This window comes from Crocuta crocuta, unplaced genomic scaffold (genome assembly GCF_008692635.1).
Source record: "Crocuta crocuta isolate KB4526 unplaced genomic scaffold, BGI_CrCroc_1.0 scaffold136, whole genome shotgun sequence".
NCBI classification, from domain to species: Eukaryota; Metazoa; Chordata; class Mammalia; order Carnivora; family Hyaenidae; genus Crocuta; species Crocuta crocuta.
In genome coordinates, this window is record NW_027531009.1 from 58,542 (window position 1) to 76,075 (window position 17,534).

The following is a 17,534-nucleotide window of genomic DNA, read 5'->3' on the forward strand; positions in this document are numbered from 1 at the left end:
AACGAGAGTTGTGAAACCTGGTGTTTGAGGCATCTGCGCTTTCTAAGTGTTGCATCAGAAGATCATTCCATTTGCAACCCCCACTCATCTAGAGATCAGAGGCCGATCAGTCAGTTGATGGGGGAAGACTTTCTGTAACCACATGGTGCTTTTTGCAGTGGCCATTGTTAACAGTACTGTTTATCTCTCCCCCTTTTTTCAGTGGCTCATGGCATTCTTCTAAATTTGAATGTATCCCCACACTTGTTTTATCTTTAATCACAAGAATCCACTGGATAGCTTTTGAATTTCCAAATTATTTTCCCTCTTACTTACACTGTTCAGATTATGAGTTTTACGTGCTGTCTACTTTTTCACAAGTTGGAATTGTTCTTTGATGTCCAGTACATAACTTCAAAGTATTTTGTTACACATCAGTTAAGGTTGTTCATAATCTTTTAACACTCAAAACCTGTTTAGGCAGTTAATTTAATATTCAGCAGTTCTCTTTTTCCCATAGGTGATCTTTTACATTCCTGAATTCTGAGATGAATTCTCCAGCTAAGTAGATGTTCTCTTCCAGTCTCCTTTGTCTTTCCTGTACAGATGTTGAACGATGGGCTGTGTTGATGTGGAACTTTGTTCCACCAGATTCCATTCATTTATGGTGCAGAGATTGCTCAGATCTCATGTCTCCACAGGTGACTCTTTTTCATGTTTTCCAGGGCTAGTAGCGATTTGTAATTTCATATAGTTTTCCTGGAAAAGTAGAATTAAATGCTTGGGTTTGATTAAACCCATGAAACAGAAGCTTCTCTTGTTCAGGAATATGCACAGAAATCTGGAATTAGGATAAGTCCTTTCTACTTAAGCCCGTCCAGGCCACCATTTCAGCATTTACTTACACCCCGTTCTGCTTACTCTACTCTGACTTCTTACGGGTAACTTGGTAAATAACTCCCCCTCTGAGCCCCAGTGCCCTCATCTTTTTCATGGTGATAATAGACCAAGAATTTGATCCCTGAAACAATTTTCAGAATTGGGTGTGTGTTTTTCTTTGGAAATTTTCTGGGAGGTGGTGTACAGTTGGAGTTTACAGTGTGACCCAGTTCCAAAAATAATGAAACCACTAAGAAGAAGGCAGGAGTGTAGTCTCAGAGACAGGGATATGCCTCTGTCAGCTCCACCCTCTCTGTATCATAGCTAAATTTTCAAAACTTGATGGTGTCATCTCTTGACATTAAACCTACTTACGGCTTCTCATCACTATCAAGACAAAGATCTAAACTCTTAGTTACCAGGGAGCTCTGGAGCTTGGATGGCCCTTAAGAGTTGTTCCAAATTGATGGCATGCACAGGCTTCTGTGTCCTGCATCAATTATTCCTTGGATGCTGGCTGCCTAGGGAGGAGCCAAGAACTTGAATGAGGCCATTCCCTTTGGTTGAGTGCAAGGAGACAGTGGACAATGCAGTTGCAGTAAAATGTGTAGGTTTCAGCAGAGGAGGGCTTTGTGAAGGAGTGGGTAAAAAATGCACTTATTGGCCTTCATATAGGACTTTCTTGTCCCCCAATCGCTTCTGTTGCAGTGGGCAGTAAAGGACTTTTTCCCATAGCAAGTTTCTCCCCATATGTATATTGTGGCAGAGGGTGGGGTTATGTTGATTCGAAACATAAAACAACATACCTTTGGTCACACAGTATAACCTTACCTGGGAAAGAAGACCAGAAGAGGGAAGAAAGGAGGAATGGCTCTTTTCCAGGTAAAATCCTATTTTTCGTTGATTGTTCTTCTTCCTAATATGTCACACTTTGGACTTGTTACTCTTCTTTGTCTCTGAGGCATCCTGCCTAAATTGTTTACTCACTCCCAGGCCTTCTCCCAGTCTCATCTCATCTCCATGCAGATTCTATCTCACTGTGACCCAGTGACATGGAACGTGGGAAGATGCTCCTTTTAGGTGGTCATGCTGTGAAGGATTTTCTTCCCAGGCGAGGACTGGAGGTGGGGAGTAAGTTCTGTGGTGTCCGTGAGGTTGGGCAGTAGGATTCTTCAGAGACCCCTTCTGGATGCCCTTTCAGCTCATATAAACCAGGATTAAAGAGATTACTATGCAAGTAGTGCATTATTATGCACAAGTACCTGAGAAACCCTGGGAAATAAGACTGATGGAAATTTGCTTTGTCTGGTTTTACAAATGCCTTTTGACATTAAATGAGGGAGTCATTGTGCTTCAGACTCCAAAATATTAATATCTTGGAATAGAGTGGGTTTTTTTTTTTAATTTTTTTTTTTATTTATTCTAGGAGAGACAGAGACAGCGTGAGCAGGGGAGGGTCAGAGAGAGAGGGAGTCACAGACTGAAACAGGCTCCAGGCTCCGAGCTGGCAGCACAGAGCCCGACGCGGGGCTCGAACCCACAAACCGCGAGATCATGACCTAAGCGAAAGTCGGACGCCCAACCGACTACGCCACCCAGGCGCCCCATGGTGTTTTGTTTTAACATAATTGGTTAAGTGTAGACTCAACCTACTTATATAACACTAAGTGTTTTTTGAATTATTTATAGTACATCCATCTCATAAAGACCATGGTGTTCATTTAGAAACTCTCATACCATACATCTTTCAGATAAAAATGTTTATAATTTAGCCAGATATAGGAGTAGAACTTTCTGTCATCAGAGAAGCTGGTGCTCAATTTTCATTTTATGAATTATTGTTAAATGTTATTATTTTTTTCTTTTGTACTAAACTCTCTAGCATATATATATTTTTTAAAATATTTTTTTATTTATTTCTAGGAGAGAGAGAGACAGTGTGAGCAGGGAAGGGTCAGAGAGAGAGGGAGATACAGACTCTGGAATAGGCTCCAGGCTCTGAGCTGGCAGCCAGCACAGAGCCCGACGCGGGGCTCGAACCCACGAACCGCGAGATCATGACCTAAGTGAAAGTCGGACGCTTAACCGACTAAGCCACCCAAGCGCCCCATCTCTAGCATATATTTTTGTTCAGTTCCACACAGGGATGCAGTTTAGAAACTAAGAAGTAAAATATCCCTTCCCTCTCACATCTTCTACCATCACTGATTGTCTTCCTCAGGAACTGATGTTCTCTTTAGTGCATATCTTCTAAAAATGCATTTATATATTGTAACGTGATTTTTAAAATATTCTTCAGTAAATGTTTTCATGTCCCTATATTTTATTTATATTTTATTCTGCAAATTGAATTATTTACATACCATATGTCTTGAAGTTGTTCTCATGTTAGTAAACATAGAGATAATTGCTTTTTTAGGTCCTCATTGGAACATTCTCTAAATGAAGAAATATGGGTCTTTTGCAATTTCTTACTGTTACAAAGAATACCACAGTGGCTGCTTCTGAGCAGGCCAACTTCACTACAGACATCTAAGGATACCCTAAGATCGTACATCTTAAGCATGATTACCAGGTTAATGATGGTCTTACTGAGGAGGATGGTGTTTCAGACATTCCACTTACTAAATAAAGATTTTAAATAAACTGGCTTGAACATCCTCAGCTAAAGGAAAACATAGAATAGAACTAAGAAGTAGGAGAACAATGTTTCAACAAATAAAAAATGTCAGTAAAGAGACAGAAATTATAGTAAAGGGAAGGAATAGAAATTCTGGAGTTAAGCAAGTATAGAGACCAAAACTAAAAATTCACTAGAGAGTTCATCAGCAGATGGACAATAAGAATAAAGAATCAGTGTACCTAAACATAGGTTAACTGAAATTAGCAAGCGCGAGCAGAAGAAAGGGGCGGGGGGCCAGAATAAAGAGGAATAAAAGAAGAAAAATGACCAGAGACTAAGAAACCTTGGGGACACTATCAAGAATACTGATATACACGTAATAGGAATCCTAGAAGGGAAGGACAAAAAAGAAAGGGGACAAGGAATATTTGAAGAAATAAGGCTGAAAACCTCCTAAATGTATCAAAAACAACCTTCACATCCAGAAAACTTCAACAATGACAAATGCATGGAGATGCCTGGCAAGCACGTAATCAGTCATCTTTTATAAGACAAACGAGTAAAAGTGGAAAGTAGCATGACAGAAGCAACTTCTCATATACAGGGATTCTCGAAGGTTAATAACAGCCTATTTTTCATCAGAAGCTGTGGAGTCCAGGAAGCGGTCTCTTGACATGTTTGAAAGATTAAAAAAAGGATCTACCAGGAATTCCCTACCAGGGAAATTATGCTTCAAAATTGATAGTGAAATTAAGAGACTCCTAGATGAACAAAAGCTGAGGGAGTTCTTACACTTACAGACTTAGCCTACATAAAATACCAGATGGAGTTCTTCAGGCTGAAATGGATGGAAACTGCAGTATCTCTCAAAGTCATAGGAATAAATAAAGAACGCTAAGAAAGGTAACTACATAATTAAGTATAAAAGGTGGTTATTATATTTTAGTTTTCTAACTCATTTTTTCCTTCATGTCTTAAAGAACAAGTGTATAAAACAGTAACAAAAATTTGCTCTTGAGTGTATGAAACTTCTGTTCATATCTTTTGTAAAGATATAGTTCTTGACAATAAGAACATAAAGGGAGACTATATAAGAATGTGCGTATGCTATTAAAGATAAGTTAGTATCAACTGAAATTCAAATATTATTAATGTATAAACTGCAATTCCCAGGATAACCACTCAGAAAATAACTTGAAAATAGAAAAATAAATACAGAGGCAATCAACATGGTATGCACACACATAGACACCCAAAGAAGGGAGAAATTATGAAATGGAATATTAGACATACAAACAGCGGATGTTAAAAGTAATTCTTACCAGTGGTAACTTGAAATGTACATAAACTCTCCAATGAAAGACAAAGAAATTAATTTTTAAAACTGATTCCACTCTGTCTGCAATAGGCTCACTTTATTTTTTTTTAAGTTTTTATTTATTTTGAGAAAGAGTGTGAGTGGGAGAAGGGCAAAAAGAGAGAGGGAGAGAGAGAATCTCAAGCAGGCTTCAGACTGTTGGCACGGAGCCCAGTGCAGGGTGAAACTTACAAAATGTGAGATCATGACCTGAGCCGAAATCCAGAGTCAGGTGCTTAACTGACTGAGCCACCCAGGCACCTCAGACCTCAATTCAGATACACAAATAGGTTGAAAGTGGAAAGATGGAAAAAGATACTCCATGCACATAGTAATGAAACCTAGCTGGGTAGGTACAAAAATATCAGACAAAATAGACTTTAAGTAAAATTGTTATCAAAGATGTTGAAGGACATTATATGTTGGAAAAAAGGGCCAATCCATCAGGAAGATAAACCAACTATAAATAATAAGTACATAACAAACAAAGCCCCCAATTTTTTGAAGCAAAAATTGAGGAGATAGTTCTATACTAGTTAGAGACCTCAATATTCCCTTTTTAATAATGGATAGAACAACCAGATATCAATAATAAAGGAGTGAGCAACACTGTAAGCCAGCTAGATTCAGCAGATATATACAGAACACTGCATCCAACAAAAACTCAAAAAATAGGGTTGAAGGGAACTTGTTGAGTTTGGAAAAGGGTATTATTAAGATACCATGGCTAACTTCATACTCAGTGGTGAACAACTGAAAACTTCCCCTTAATACCAAGAAAAAAACAAGTGTGCCCCATTTTGCCACCATGTATCAACAGTGTACTGGAAGTTCTAACCAGAGAAAATACAGAGGAATAATATATAAAAAGTGTCAAAATGGGAACAGAAATCAAACCATCTCTATTCATAATACATGATCTTATATTTAGAAATAATCTTATAGTAATCTTATATTTAGAAAGAATTCATTGAAGTTACAGAATATAATATCAGCACTCATAGTTCAGTTGTATTTCTGTACAGTAGCAATCGACAAATGGAAAGTAGGTAAACAAGTCCATTTATAAGAGCAAGAAAGCAAATGGGAATAAATTTAACTAAGTAAATGGAAGGTTTATACACAGTGAAAACTATAAAGTTGCTGAGGAAAATTTAAAAAAAAAATGTTTGTGGGTTGGAAGACCATAAAATGTGAGTCCTCCCCAGAGCAATAGAAAGAGTAATGCAGTCCTCAGCAAAATTCCAACAGCATCTTTGCCCAAATGGGAATCCTGACTCCTAAACTCATATTGAATTGGTAAGGATGCCACATAACCAAAATAAATGTGAGAAAGAGCAAAATTGGAGGACCTAAAATTCCTGACATCAAACCTTACTACAAATTTCGAGTAATCAAAACTATAATTCCATCAGAGTCTAGAAATACAGATCAAAGTAATAGAACTAAGTGACCACAGATAAACACATACATCTATAATCCATTCCTTTTTTATAGGTGTGCCAAAAATAGACAGTGGACAAAAAATAGTTTCTTAAATGGTACAGGCAAAAACTAGATAATCCGTGTGAGAATGAAACTGAAATTAGCTTGTACTGTATAAGGAAATAAATTCAGAATTAATCAAAGACTAAACATAAAAGCTAAAACTATAAAAGTCTTGGGTGAAAACACAGGGGTAAATATTCATGACCTGAGGGTTGGCAGTGGATTTTTATATGTGATCTCAAAAGCAAAAGAGAAAAAGACAATGGAGATAAATTGGTCATCATCAGAATTGATCATGTTTGTGCACTAAAGGACATTATCACAAAAGTGAAACAGTCTATCAAATGGGAGGAAGTAATTTCCCAATCACATATCTACTAAGGGTCTAGAACCTAGAATATATGAAGAATTTGTACAACTCAACAACCGAAGTACAAAGAACCCAACTTAAAAAATAGTCAAAGGGTTTTAATAGACATTTCTCCATAGAAGATATACAAATGAAACCAACACAAGAAGAGATGTTCAATGAAAGTAGTCATTAGTTGGGGCACCTGGGTGGCTTAGTCGGTTAAGTGTCCGACTTTCGCTTAGGTCATGATCTCGCGGTTCGTGGGTTCCGAGCCCCGCGTCGGGCTCTGTGCTGACTGCCAGCTCAGAGCCTGGAGCCTGTTTCAGTCTGTGACTCCCTCTCTCTCTGACCCTCCCCTGCTCATGCTCTCTCTCTCTCTCGCTCTCCTAGAAATAAATTGAAAAAAAAAAAGTAGTCATTAGTAAGATGCAAAGTCAAAACCACAATGAGATATCATTTCACACCCAGTAGGATAGCTATTGTAAAACAACATCAAAATGTTGGTAAAGAGGTGGAGAAATTAGAATCATGACACATTGCTGTTAAAATGTAGCTGCTGTGGAAAAGAGTGGCAGATTCTTAAAAAATTAAACCATGTGACTCAGTAATTTCCACTCCTAGGTATATAACCAAAAGAAAGTGGATATCCAAACACTTATACTTGAAAGTTCATAGCAACTTACTAATATTAGCCAAAGGTGGTAACAATGAAATGCCCATCAGTATTTGAGTGAATATAGTCTAGTCCTGCAATGGAATACTCTGCAGCCAGAAGAAAGGAAGTGTACCACTCATAACATACTGTATCATGGATGAACCCCAACATTATTCAAGTGAAAGAAGGCAGCTACAAAAAAATACATAGAGACAAAGCGTTAGTGGTTACTAGGGACTGGGGAATAGGAAGCACCTGGTTAATGGGTGAAGTCTTTCCTTTGGGGATGATAAAAATGTTTTGGGTCTAGACAGAGGTTTGTGCAACATTGTGAATGCACTAAATGCAACTGAATAGTTCCTTAAAATGGCTTATTTTATGTTAAGTGTAACTTGCTCAGAATTATCTTAGATGAATCAACTCTCACTCCAGCCAAGTCAGTCTTTACATATCTGTGCTTCTCTAATTTTGTGTCAAATAAGAACATGTTCCCTGTCCATTTGGTGAATTGTGTTTTCATTTCAGGGACGGTTGACCTTCAGGGATGTGACCATAGAGTTCTCTCAGGAGGAGTGGGAGTGCCTGGACCCCGCTCAGAGGGCCTTGTACAGGGATGTGATGCTGGAGACCTACAGGAACCTGGTCTCCCTGGGTGAGGAAAATGTCCCTCCAGAAGTTGGTAATTACTTTCTTTGTCTTTGCATTTTCTGTTGAGATCCCTAGACTTGATCACAGGAGTTTCAAATCCCTGTTCCTAAGGGAGTGATTGCAACTGTTTTGATTGAGAATGGAAAGGCTTCCTAATGTGGCAAATGGACTCTAACTTCCCTTTCCTTCAGAAGTTCTGCATTCCTGCTTGTTTAGGTGGTTGCAGAACTTAGCAGTCAGAAAAGCTTAAGGGAGAAAACTGGTGATGGGGAGCACTGGGTGTGATATGTAAGTGATGAATCAGTAAGTTCTACTCCTGAAAGCAATATTACACTGTATGTTTAACTAGAATTTAAATAACAATCTGGGAGTCTGGGAAATAGGATTTAAAAACCCTTAAATTCTTAGTAAAGTCAAATTTCACGGACATCTTTAAGGCTCAGAAGCAATTAAGTTATTAAAAATCGGGGGAGAAAAGGAAAGCTAATGGTGAATTTTCTTAAATATCTGACTTTGTGGTCTTACCCTTGCACTTTTTGTTGAGGAGTTCTTGGAAAAGACCTAGATCTCTGCATACCTAAAAAAATCCTTAAGCATTCAAGCAGTCAGTTGACTAATTTTGAAATATGTTCTACACCCATATATAATGAATGTCCTTTCTTCTTTGCTGAACAAAGAGCTGGGAATGTGTTCTGTAAGAGCAGAGCAGATCATGTTCTGTTTTTCTTCATAAATGGAAATCTCTTCTTGAACTGAATATCATCTCTGTTTTGGAAGAAGAGAAAGAGCCCCGGACTGTGGATAGTGAAGTGAATATGGGGGGACATCCAGACAAGTGGGAATGTATTGGGATGTGAGCACAAGTCAGAGCTCAGATGGACACAGAATAAATTGTTCCCAAATTGTTTGGGAAAGATCTGTGGAAAAATGCAAGTTCATTCCTTAGGAGCTGTCAAAGGAAATCCTCCTGCATCCCACACACACTTCTTATCTGTCATTCCAATGAGTAAGTCAAATGTGTACGAGTGTAAACTCCCACTGTTAGGACCTATACCACGTTTACCTAGCCCCTCCAACCATACTGGTTCGAGGTTTGAGAGGGGCTGGGATGGCTGTCCCTACAGAGTCTTTCCCCTGATCTCTCATGGTTCTCATTCCATACAGGTCAGAGCTGAAGTGTCTGTAGCGCAAACCCAGGACCTATTCACTTTCCATTCTCATTTTGTATCCTTTAGAGGAGACAAACAAAATGTAATAACTGTCTAATAAAGTAGAGCTAAGGCCTATCTATTTCTTTCTTGGGCTATCCTGGCTTCTTGAGGTTGGGTGCCTGTGCATTAATTAGGAGGAAGTCATGATGTGGATAATTCCAAAAAGTGAAAATCAAAATTAGATGTAGGTTAAATAAAGCACAGCTTACTGATATCTCTAGTTAGCTTTTCTGTAGGAAAAACATGAATTATTCCACAGATGTGTATTATATTCTTGGTATATGGAATTTCATTTATACCCAGCATGGGGTTTGAACTCACAACCCCAAGGTCAAGGGTTGCATGTTCTATGGACTGAGCCAGCCAGGCATCCATCTTTATTTTTTTAAACAGTTTGATTACCGTCACCTATTTCTGCCACTTTCTCTTCAACTACCTGCCTCTATCAACCACGCATATGCTTCTGTATATAAGAGGGGTTATTTTGTTTAAGATTTCACATATAAGAGAAATCATACTGTATTGGTCTTTGACTCATTCCTCTTAGCATAATACTCTCAGGGTCCATCCATGGCTGTCACAAACGGCAAGATTCTATTCTTTTTTATGGCTGGATAATATTGTGTTGTATATACACATCTTTATCCTTTCACCCACACATCAGTGGACACATAGACTGTTTCTGAATCTCAGCTATTGTAAATAATGCTTCAGTGAACATCAGAACGCTTCTATCTTCTTGAGTTACTATTTTTGTTAAATATTCAGAAGAATTGATAGATCACACAGTAGTTATCTTGGCTATACCAATTTTGGCTCCACCAACAGTGTACAAATTCTCCATCCTATCACCAGCACTTGTTATTTCTTGTATTTTTGATAACTGCCATTCTAAAAGGTGTGAAGTGATATCTCATTGTGATTTTGATTTGCATTTCCCTGATGATGAATGATGTTGGGCATCTTTTCATGGTCTTGTTGGTCATCGCTAGATCATTGGAAAATGTCTATTGAGATCTTCTGCCCATTTCTTAAATTAGATTATTTGAGTATCTTTTCACCATGTTTTGGATTATTAGCCCCTTATCAGATACATGCTTTGCTAATATTTTCTCCTATTCAGGAAGATGCCTATTCATGCTGTTAAAAAAATGTTTCCTTTGGGGCGCCTGGGTGGCTTAGTCGGTTAAGCCTCCGACTTTCGCTTAGGTCATGATCTCGCGGTTCATGGGTTCGAGCCCCACGTCGGGCTCTGTGCTGACAGCCAGCTCAGAGCCTGGAGCCTGTTTCAGAGTCTGTGACTCCCTCTCTCTCTGGCCCTCCCCTGCTCATGCTGTCTCTCTCTCTCTCTCTAGAAATAAATAAAACATTAAAAAAAATTTAAAAAAAATGTTTCCTTTGCCGTGCATACAGTTTTTAGTTTGATGTAGTCCCACTTACTTTTGCTTTTGTTGATTTTTCTTTTGGTGTCGAAGTCATAAAACAAAACAAAACAAAAAACAAGCATCATTGCCCAGACCTGTGTCAAGGAGCTCATTATGCCCTATCTTATAGGAATGTTATAGTTTCACGTCTTAAGTTTAAATCTTTAATCCATTCTGAGTTAAGTTTTGTGTATAGTATCAGAAAGTGGTCCAATTTCAATCTTTTGCCTGTGGGAGTCCAGTTTTCCCAAACTTCTATTAAAGAGATTGTGCTTTCCCCATCATATAGTCACATCTCCTTTGTTGTAAATTAATTGACAATGTGTGTGAGTTTTTTCTGGGCTCTATTCTGTTGATCTATGTGTCTGTTAGATTTTTGTTAAAATCAAACTGTTTTAATTACCACAGATGTGTAGTCAGGAAGTTTGAAATCAGAGAACATGATGCCTCCTCCTTTGTTCTTCTTTCTCAAGATGCTTTGGGCATTTGGGGTCATTTGTGGTTCCATACAAATTTTAGGATTTTTCTATTTCATGTGTAGGTTTTTATATAGATATAAATTTTCAACTTATTTGTGTAAATACCAAAGAATGAGATTGCTAGGTCATATTTAAGAGTATGTTTAGTTTTGTAAGAAAGTGCAGCCTGTCTTCCAAAGTGGTGTCCAACATTCCCACCAGCAATGAATGAGAGTTCTTACTGCTCCACATTCTCATGAGTATTTGGTGTTAATATTCTGGATTTTGGCCATTCTCATAAATGTGTAGTGATATCTCATTGTTGTTACACATATTTACCTCAATTAAACTTATGTCTTTTTTTTAAAAATGTTTATTTATTTTTGAGAGAGAGAGAGAGAGCATGAGTTGGGTAGGGACAGACAGAGAGAGACAGAATCCGAAGCACGCTCCAGAGAGAGAGAGAGAGAGAGAGAGAGAGAGAGAGAGCATGAGTTGGATAGGGACAGACAGAGAGAGAGAGACAGAATCCGAAGCAGGCTCCAGGCTTTGACCTGTCAGCATAGAGCCCAAAGCGGGGTTCGAATCTATAAACTGTGCAATCATGAGCTGAGTCAAAGTTACTTAACTGACTGAGCCACCCAGGTGCCCTATGGCATTCTATAAACTATTTGTGATATCTTAAGAACATACTTGTTTTTAAAGTTTCTGCTTTAGTCACAAATATCATTAACTTGATTTGCCATAGCTTTTTTTTTTTTCAGATTGCAAGCACTAATTTTTTTTTTAATAGTTTATTGTCAAATTAGTTTCCACATAACACTCAGTGCTCATCCCCACAAGTGTCCTCCTCCATGCCCATCCCCCCCTCCCCCCACATCCATCAGTCCTCAGTTTTTGTCAGCATTCAAGAGTCTCTCATGGTTTGCTTCTCTCCCTTTCCCCCACCATTTCCGCCCTTCTTCTCCCCCTTCAGCATCCCTCCTCATCAGGGAAATACAAATCAAAACCACGCTGAGATGCCATAGCTTTTTATATAATAATACATTAATTTGGGGTGCTTGGGTAGCTCAGTCGATTAAGCATCTGACTCTGGATTTGGCTGAGGTCATGATCTCACAGTTTGTGAGTTCAAGTCACACATTGTGCAGTGTGCTTACAGTGTGGAGACTGTCTGGGATTCTGTCTCTCTCTCTTTCCCCTGCCTCTCCCCATTGGCAAGATCCCTCTTGCTCTCTTAAGTAAATAAACTTTAAAAAAAATTCTTGTATATGTCTAGTGGAACATGTATATATTACATAATTCTTTTGAGTATATACCTAGAAATGGAATTCATGGGACATTTAGTTTTATAATTTTTAGAGGAAATACTGTCCTATAACACCATACTGTCTCCCTTTTGAATGTTTTCCATTGTTACATCATACCATAGTATAAGTTCTTACAGAATGAGTTACTATTATGCCTCTTGCTAAATCAGTTCCTTTTTCTAAAGTAGGGCATTTTTTTTATAAAATTTTTTTTTAATGTTTTATTTATTTCTGAGAGACATAGAGTCAGGATGAGCAGGGGAGGGCCAGAGAGAGAGGAAGACACAGAATCTGAAACAGACTCCAGGCTCTGAGCTGTCAGCACAGAGCCCGACACGGGGCTCAAACCCACGAACCGTGAGATCACGACCTGAGCTGAAGTTGGACGCTTAACTGACTGAGCCACCCAGGCACCCCTAAAGTCAGGCTTTTAACTTATAACAGAGTCATATTCCCAAAGATGTGCAAATACAAGCACTATCCCCACATTTATAAAAAGAAAACTTAAAAACATTGTATATAACAGTAGTGTTTGAAGACCATGGTTGAGAAACTTCCTTTGTTCATTATAAAGTATTATTTGGGTGTGTAATTATGGAATTTAGTATAAAATATTTCCCTTCCAACTCTATTTGATAGGAAGCCCTTCTGATGGATTTCCAATCAAGGAATTATTACCAACAGAAGACATTAATAAAGGAGACTTTTACCACTTAGTGATATTGGAAAGAAATGGAAGTCATGACATCAAGGATTTTGATCTCAGGGAAGTCTGGGAAAATATCCATGAGTTTGAAAGTCAGTGGGGATATAAAGCAAATTATAAAGAAGTGCCTTTAACCCATTACAAAAATTTCACTTGTAGAAAAGATCAACAGCTTAATCAATCCTCAGTTACTCTTCCTCAAAAGCAGAGTGTTTCTGTGAGAAATAATACATACCAGTATTTCATGGATGATGAGCCATTTATGAGGAATTTGTTAAAACTGGACAATAACCTGCGTGGTGCTGGAAACCAATACATAAACTGCTTGGAAAATACAATTGGATTAAGTTTGCAGGCACACCTGGCAGAACAGCAGAGATTTCACAGTGAGGAGAAAATGTATGAATGTAATCCAATTGAGAAGTGTGTCAGCAATGGTTCCTCAATCTCACCACTTGAAAGAATTCCTCCCAGTACCAAAAATATTTGGAATAAATCTAGGAAGATTTTTAAATATCCTTTGTTACCTGCACAAGACAGAAGAGCATGCACTAGAGGACTATCTTACAAATGTAATGACTGTGGGAAGGCTTTTAGCAAAAGCTCAAACCTCATGAGTCATGAGAGAATTCATTCTGGACAGAGACCTTACAAATGTAATGACTGTGGCAAAGCCTTTATGGAGCACTCACATCTTACTCGACATAAGAAGACCCATACTGGGGAGAAACCTTACAAATGTAATGATTGTGGCAAAGCCTTTGCTGAGCGTTCAGGCCTTAGTCAGCATGAGAAAATCCATACTGGAGAGAAACCTTACAAATGTAATGAGTGTGGCAAAGCTTTTAAGCAGTGCTCACACCTCATTAGACATCAGGATACACATCCTGGAGAGAAACCACACAAATGTGATGTGTGTGGCAAGGCTTTTATCCAAAGCTATAACCTTATAGAACATCAGAGGACCCATACAGGAGAAAAACCGTATAAATGTAGAAAATGTGATAAAGCTTTTAGCAGACGTTCAAACCTTTGGGGTCATGAGAGAACTCATACTGGAGAGAAACCTTACAAATGTAATGAATGTGGCAAAGCCTTTACCAAATTTTCAAATCTTACAACACATCAGAAAATACACACTGGAGAGAAACCATACAAATGTAATGTGTGTGACAAGGCTTTTATCCAAAGTTCAAACCTTATTGACCACCAGAGAATTCATACAGGAGAAAAACCTTATAAATGTAATAAGTGTGATAAGACTTTTATCAAACGTTCACACCTTTCGGGTCATGAGAGAACTCATACTGGAGAGAAACCGTACAAATGTAATGAGTGTGGCAAAGACTTTACAGAGCGTTCACATCTTACCCAGCATAAGAAAATACATACTGGAGAGAAACCTTATAGATGTAATGAGTGTGGCAAAGCTTTTACCCAATTTGCAAACCTTACTAGGCATCAGAAAATACATAATGAAAAGAAAGAGTATAAACCTAATATATATGGTAGTGCTTTTTTTCAAAGCTCATCTCTTTGATAATCTCTTTGGGGATCATCAAAGAACTCAAAGGAGAAAGAAACCTTGCAGATAAAATGGCAAGTGTTCAGGCATTACTTAGCATCAGAGATTCCATCATGGAGAAGAACCATATGAAACTAACATTTGTGGCAAAGCTTGTAACCAGGGCTCAGACCTCCCCTGATATCAGAATATAAATCTCTGAAAGAAAGCACACAAATGGAATGTGTGGCAAGGCTTATCCAAAGCTTATTTTACCTTGTGGAACACAATTCTTCCTAGAGAGAAACCTTACAAATGGAATGAGTGTGATCAGCCTTATAAAAATGTACAACTTTGGGGAGGGGGATAAAATAGGTGAATGGGATTAAGAGGTAAAGACTTTCCAGTGATAAAAAAAAAATACAAAGTATACAACTTTGTAATTTGTGGTCTTGAAAGCATTCACAGAAGATGGAAGTCATGCAAATGTGTCAAGGTCTTCACCTCAGGAAACACCAAAGAATTCATACTGGACAGAAACATTACATGTGTAATGAAGGTGATTGTTTGTTTAGCCAGTTCTCTCAGTGGACTAACAATAAGAAAATTCACACTCGGGGGAAGTAGTTTTGTTTGGAGGATCAACCAATCTTAGGTGTTAAATTCCACAGAAAATTAAAAAATTATTTAAAACTCAGGAGATGATGTGTGTCAATGGAACAAGTATATCTGTGGAAAGACCATCTTCGTTTAAACCTTTTTTAAAGGTTTTATTTTCCTCTCTACATGTCACCATGGGGCTCAGACTCACAACCCTGAGACCAAGAGTTACATGCTCTTCGAGCTGAGCCAGCCAGGCGCCCCTAGGACTTTTTCCCCCTCAATTATTTGAGGTTTCTTGCGGCTACATTATGATCAATGACTTTATAACTTCATGTTTGGAATCAGTAGAAAGTACTAGCACTCCTAGTACTTTCATTACATGTGTTTCATTTGTCAGCCATGCTGCTTTCAGAGAAAGCATCAGTAAGGGTAACCTATTTCATTTAGGTGGGGCTTAGTCATATGTGTATACCCTGGGAAAGCTAGGATGATAATGTTAAGATCAATATAATATAAATCTAAGAGCATGGGGAGTGAGAGGGAATAGATCTAAAACTGTTATCTAAATTGCCATGTTTTCTGTGGTCACAGGCATGTCTCGATTCATTGGTATCATTGAGAGCCTTTGTGGGTTAATACAGGAAATGATTATTCTATCAGATAGATGATCAAGAAACAGAGTAGGTCATTACATTGAGAGAATGAGATTTTCATGTGATGGCATATGTGGTAGAGAAAATGGAGGGTGAATGATGGTCTCTCCCTCTTTGAAAGGTAATAGTTGTATATCATGGATGAATAAAAATTATTCTTATTTTGGAAACTGAAAAGTTATACAGGACATTTTAATCAGCAGAACCAAGGTATGGGTGCCTGGGTGGCTTGGTATGTTGCGTGACTTGATTTCGGTTCAGGGTCGTGTGATCAATCTCTGTTGGGCTCTCTGCTGAGCTTGGATCCTTCTTAAAATTCTCTCTCTCTTTGCCCCTCTTGCCTACTTGTGCCCTCTCTAAAAACAAAACAAAAACAAACCCAAAAGTAGTATGCTTGTGAAGGATTCAGATTTGACCACTGAAATTACATTTTGATACCACTGGATTTAGAATACCCTATTTCTCTCTCTCTCTCTCTCTCTCTCTCTCTCTCTCTCTCTTATTATTTTTTTAGAGAGGAGAGACAGAGCACAAGCAGGGGAGGGCTAGAGAGAAGGAGATGGAGAATCCTAAGCAGGCTCCAGGCTCTGAGCTGTCAGCACAGAGCATGATGCAGGGCTCAGACCCACGAACAGTGAGATTATGACCTGAGCTGATGTTGACACTAAACCAATTGGGCCACCCAGGTGCCCCAGGATACCCTAGTTCTCATATCTAAGTACTAAGATATAAGCCTTTGTGTAACCCTAAATGAATCATGTGACTGTTATTCGCCTATGTGCATCCCACTTCTTTGGGGCATTTCATAATGAACACTAATAATACATCTTTTGGCTGTCTAGGTTGAATGTCATCCATAACAATTTTTTTTCCATGTTAGATTCAAACGTGCAGTTTAGGAAATATATATTCATAAGGTGAATTTGAGAGTTACACACTTTATACTATAGCTCAGATTATTTTTGTGGCTGTAATGAAAATGCCATAGCAATGCAGTGTCAAACTCTCACCCTCTAAAACCTGCTTCCCCATCCATGAATACACTCCATATGATTATATTTCTACATGCCTTTTGTGCTGAAATGAGACCCATGTGTTGCACTGTTAAATTAAATGAAAAATAGAAAAGTAGTGGGCAGGGGCGCCTGGGTGGCTTAGTCGGTTAAGCGTCCGACTTTCACTTAGGTCATGATCTTGCGGTTTGTGGGTTCGAGCCCCGCGTCGGGCTCTATGCTGACTGCCAGCTCAGAGCCTGGAGCCTGTTTCAGTCTGTGACTCCCTCTCTCTCTGACCCTCCCCTGCTCAGGCTGTCTGTCTCTCTCTCTCTCCTAGAAATAAATAAAACATTTTAAAAAATATAAAAGAAAAAAAAAGAAAAGTAGTGGGCACATGGAAAGTATTGGGAAATAAAAGAAAATTTCAGCAGTTAGTGTAAAGATACCATAAGAAGCCAAAAATAAGAAGATACCGTAATAAGTAAGGATAAAGTAACACAATCTAGATTTTGCGCTGGAATGCTCAGGGAAATAATTTGAAAATATAAATGTTCATGAGTTTGCTGTCAAGAATGAACATGGACAATGGGAATCTTGTTTGATAACTAGAAATCTCACGTATTTACCCTCTAAAACGTTTTCTGTTCATCTGCATTGGTGCTTACTGCAGGGAAACAGGTTGTCAGATG

At 38.4% G+C, this 17,534-nt stretch overlaps 2 protein-coding genes across 2 annotated transcripts in view; both read left to right on the plus strand.

Moving 5' to 3' along the window:
- The first annotated feature begins 1,675 nt into the window (after positions 1–1,675).
- Positions 1,676–15,575, plus strand: LOC144237136 (uncharacterized). The gene is made up of 3 exons (XM_077770816.1): positions 1,676–1,740; positions 7,859–8,012; positions 13,024–15,575. Exons 1-3 carry the CDS (start codon positions 1,726–1,728, stop codon positions 14,628–14,630), a joined length of 1,776 nt encoding a protein of 591 aa, XP_077626942.1. The 5' UTR covers positions 1,676–1,725; the 3' UTR covers positions 14,631–15,575.
- Positions 1,693–17,534, plus strand: part of LOC144237135 (uncharacterized) — a 45,655-nt gene continuing 29,813 nt past the window's right edge. The window contains 1 exon segment of the mRNA XM_077770815.1: positions 1,693–1,740. Coding sequence (XP_077626941.1) covers positions 1,726–1,740 — 15 coding nt within the window. The 5' untranslated portion in view covers positions 1,693–1,725.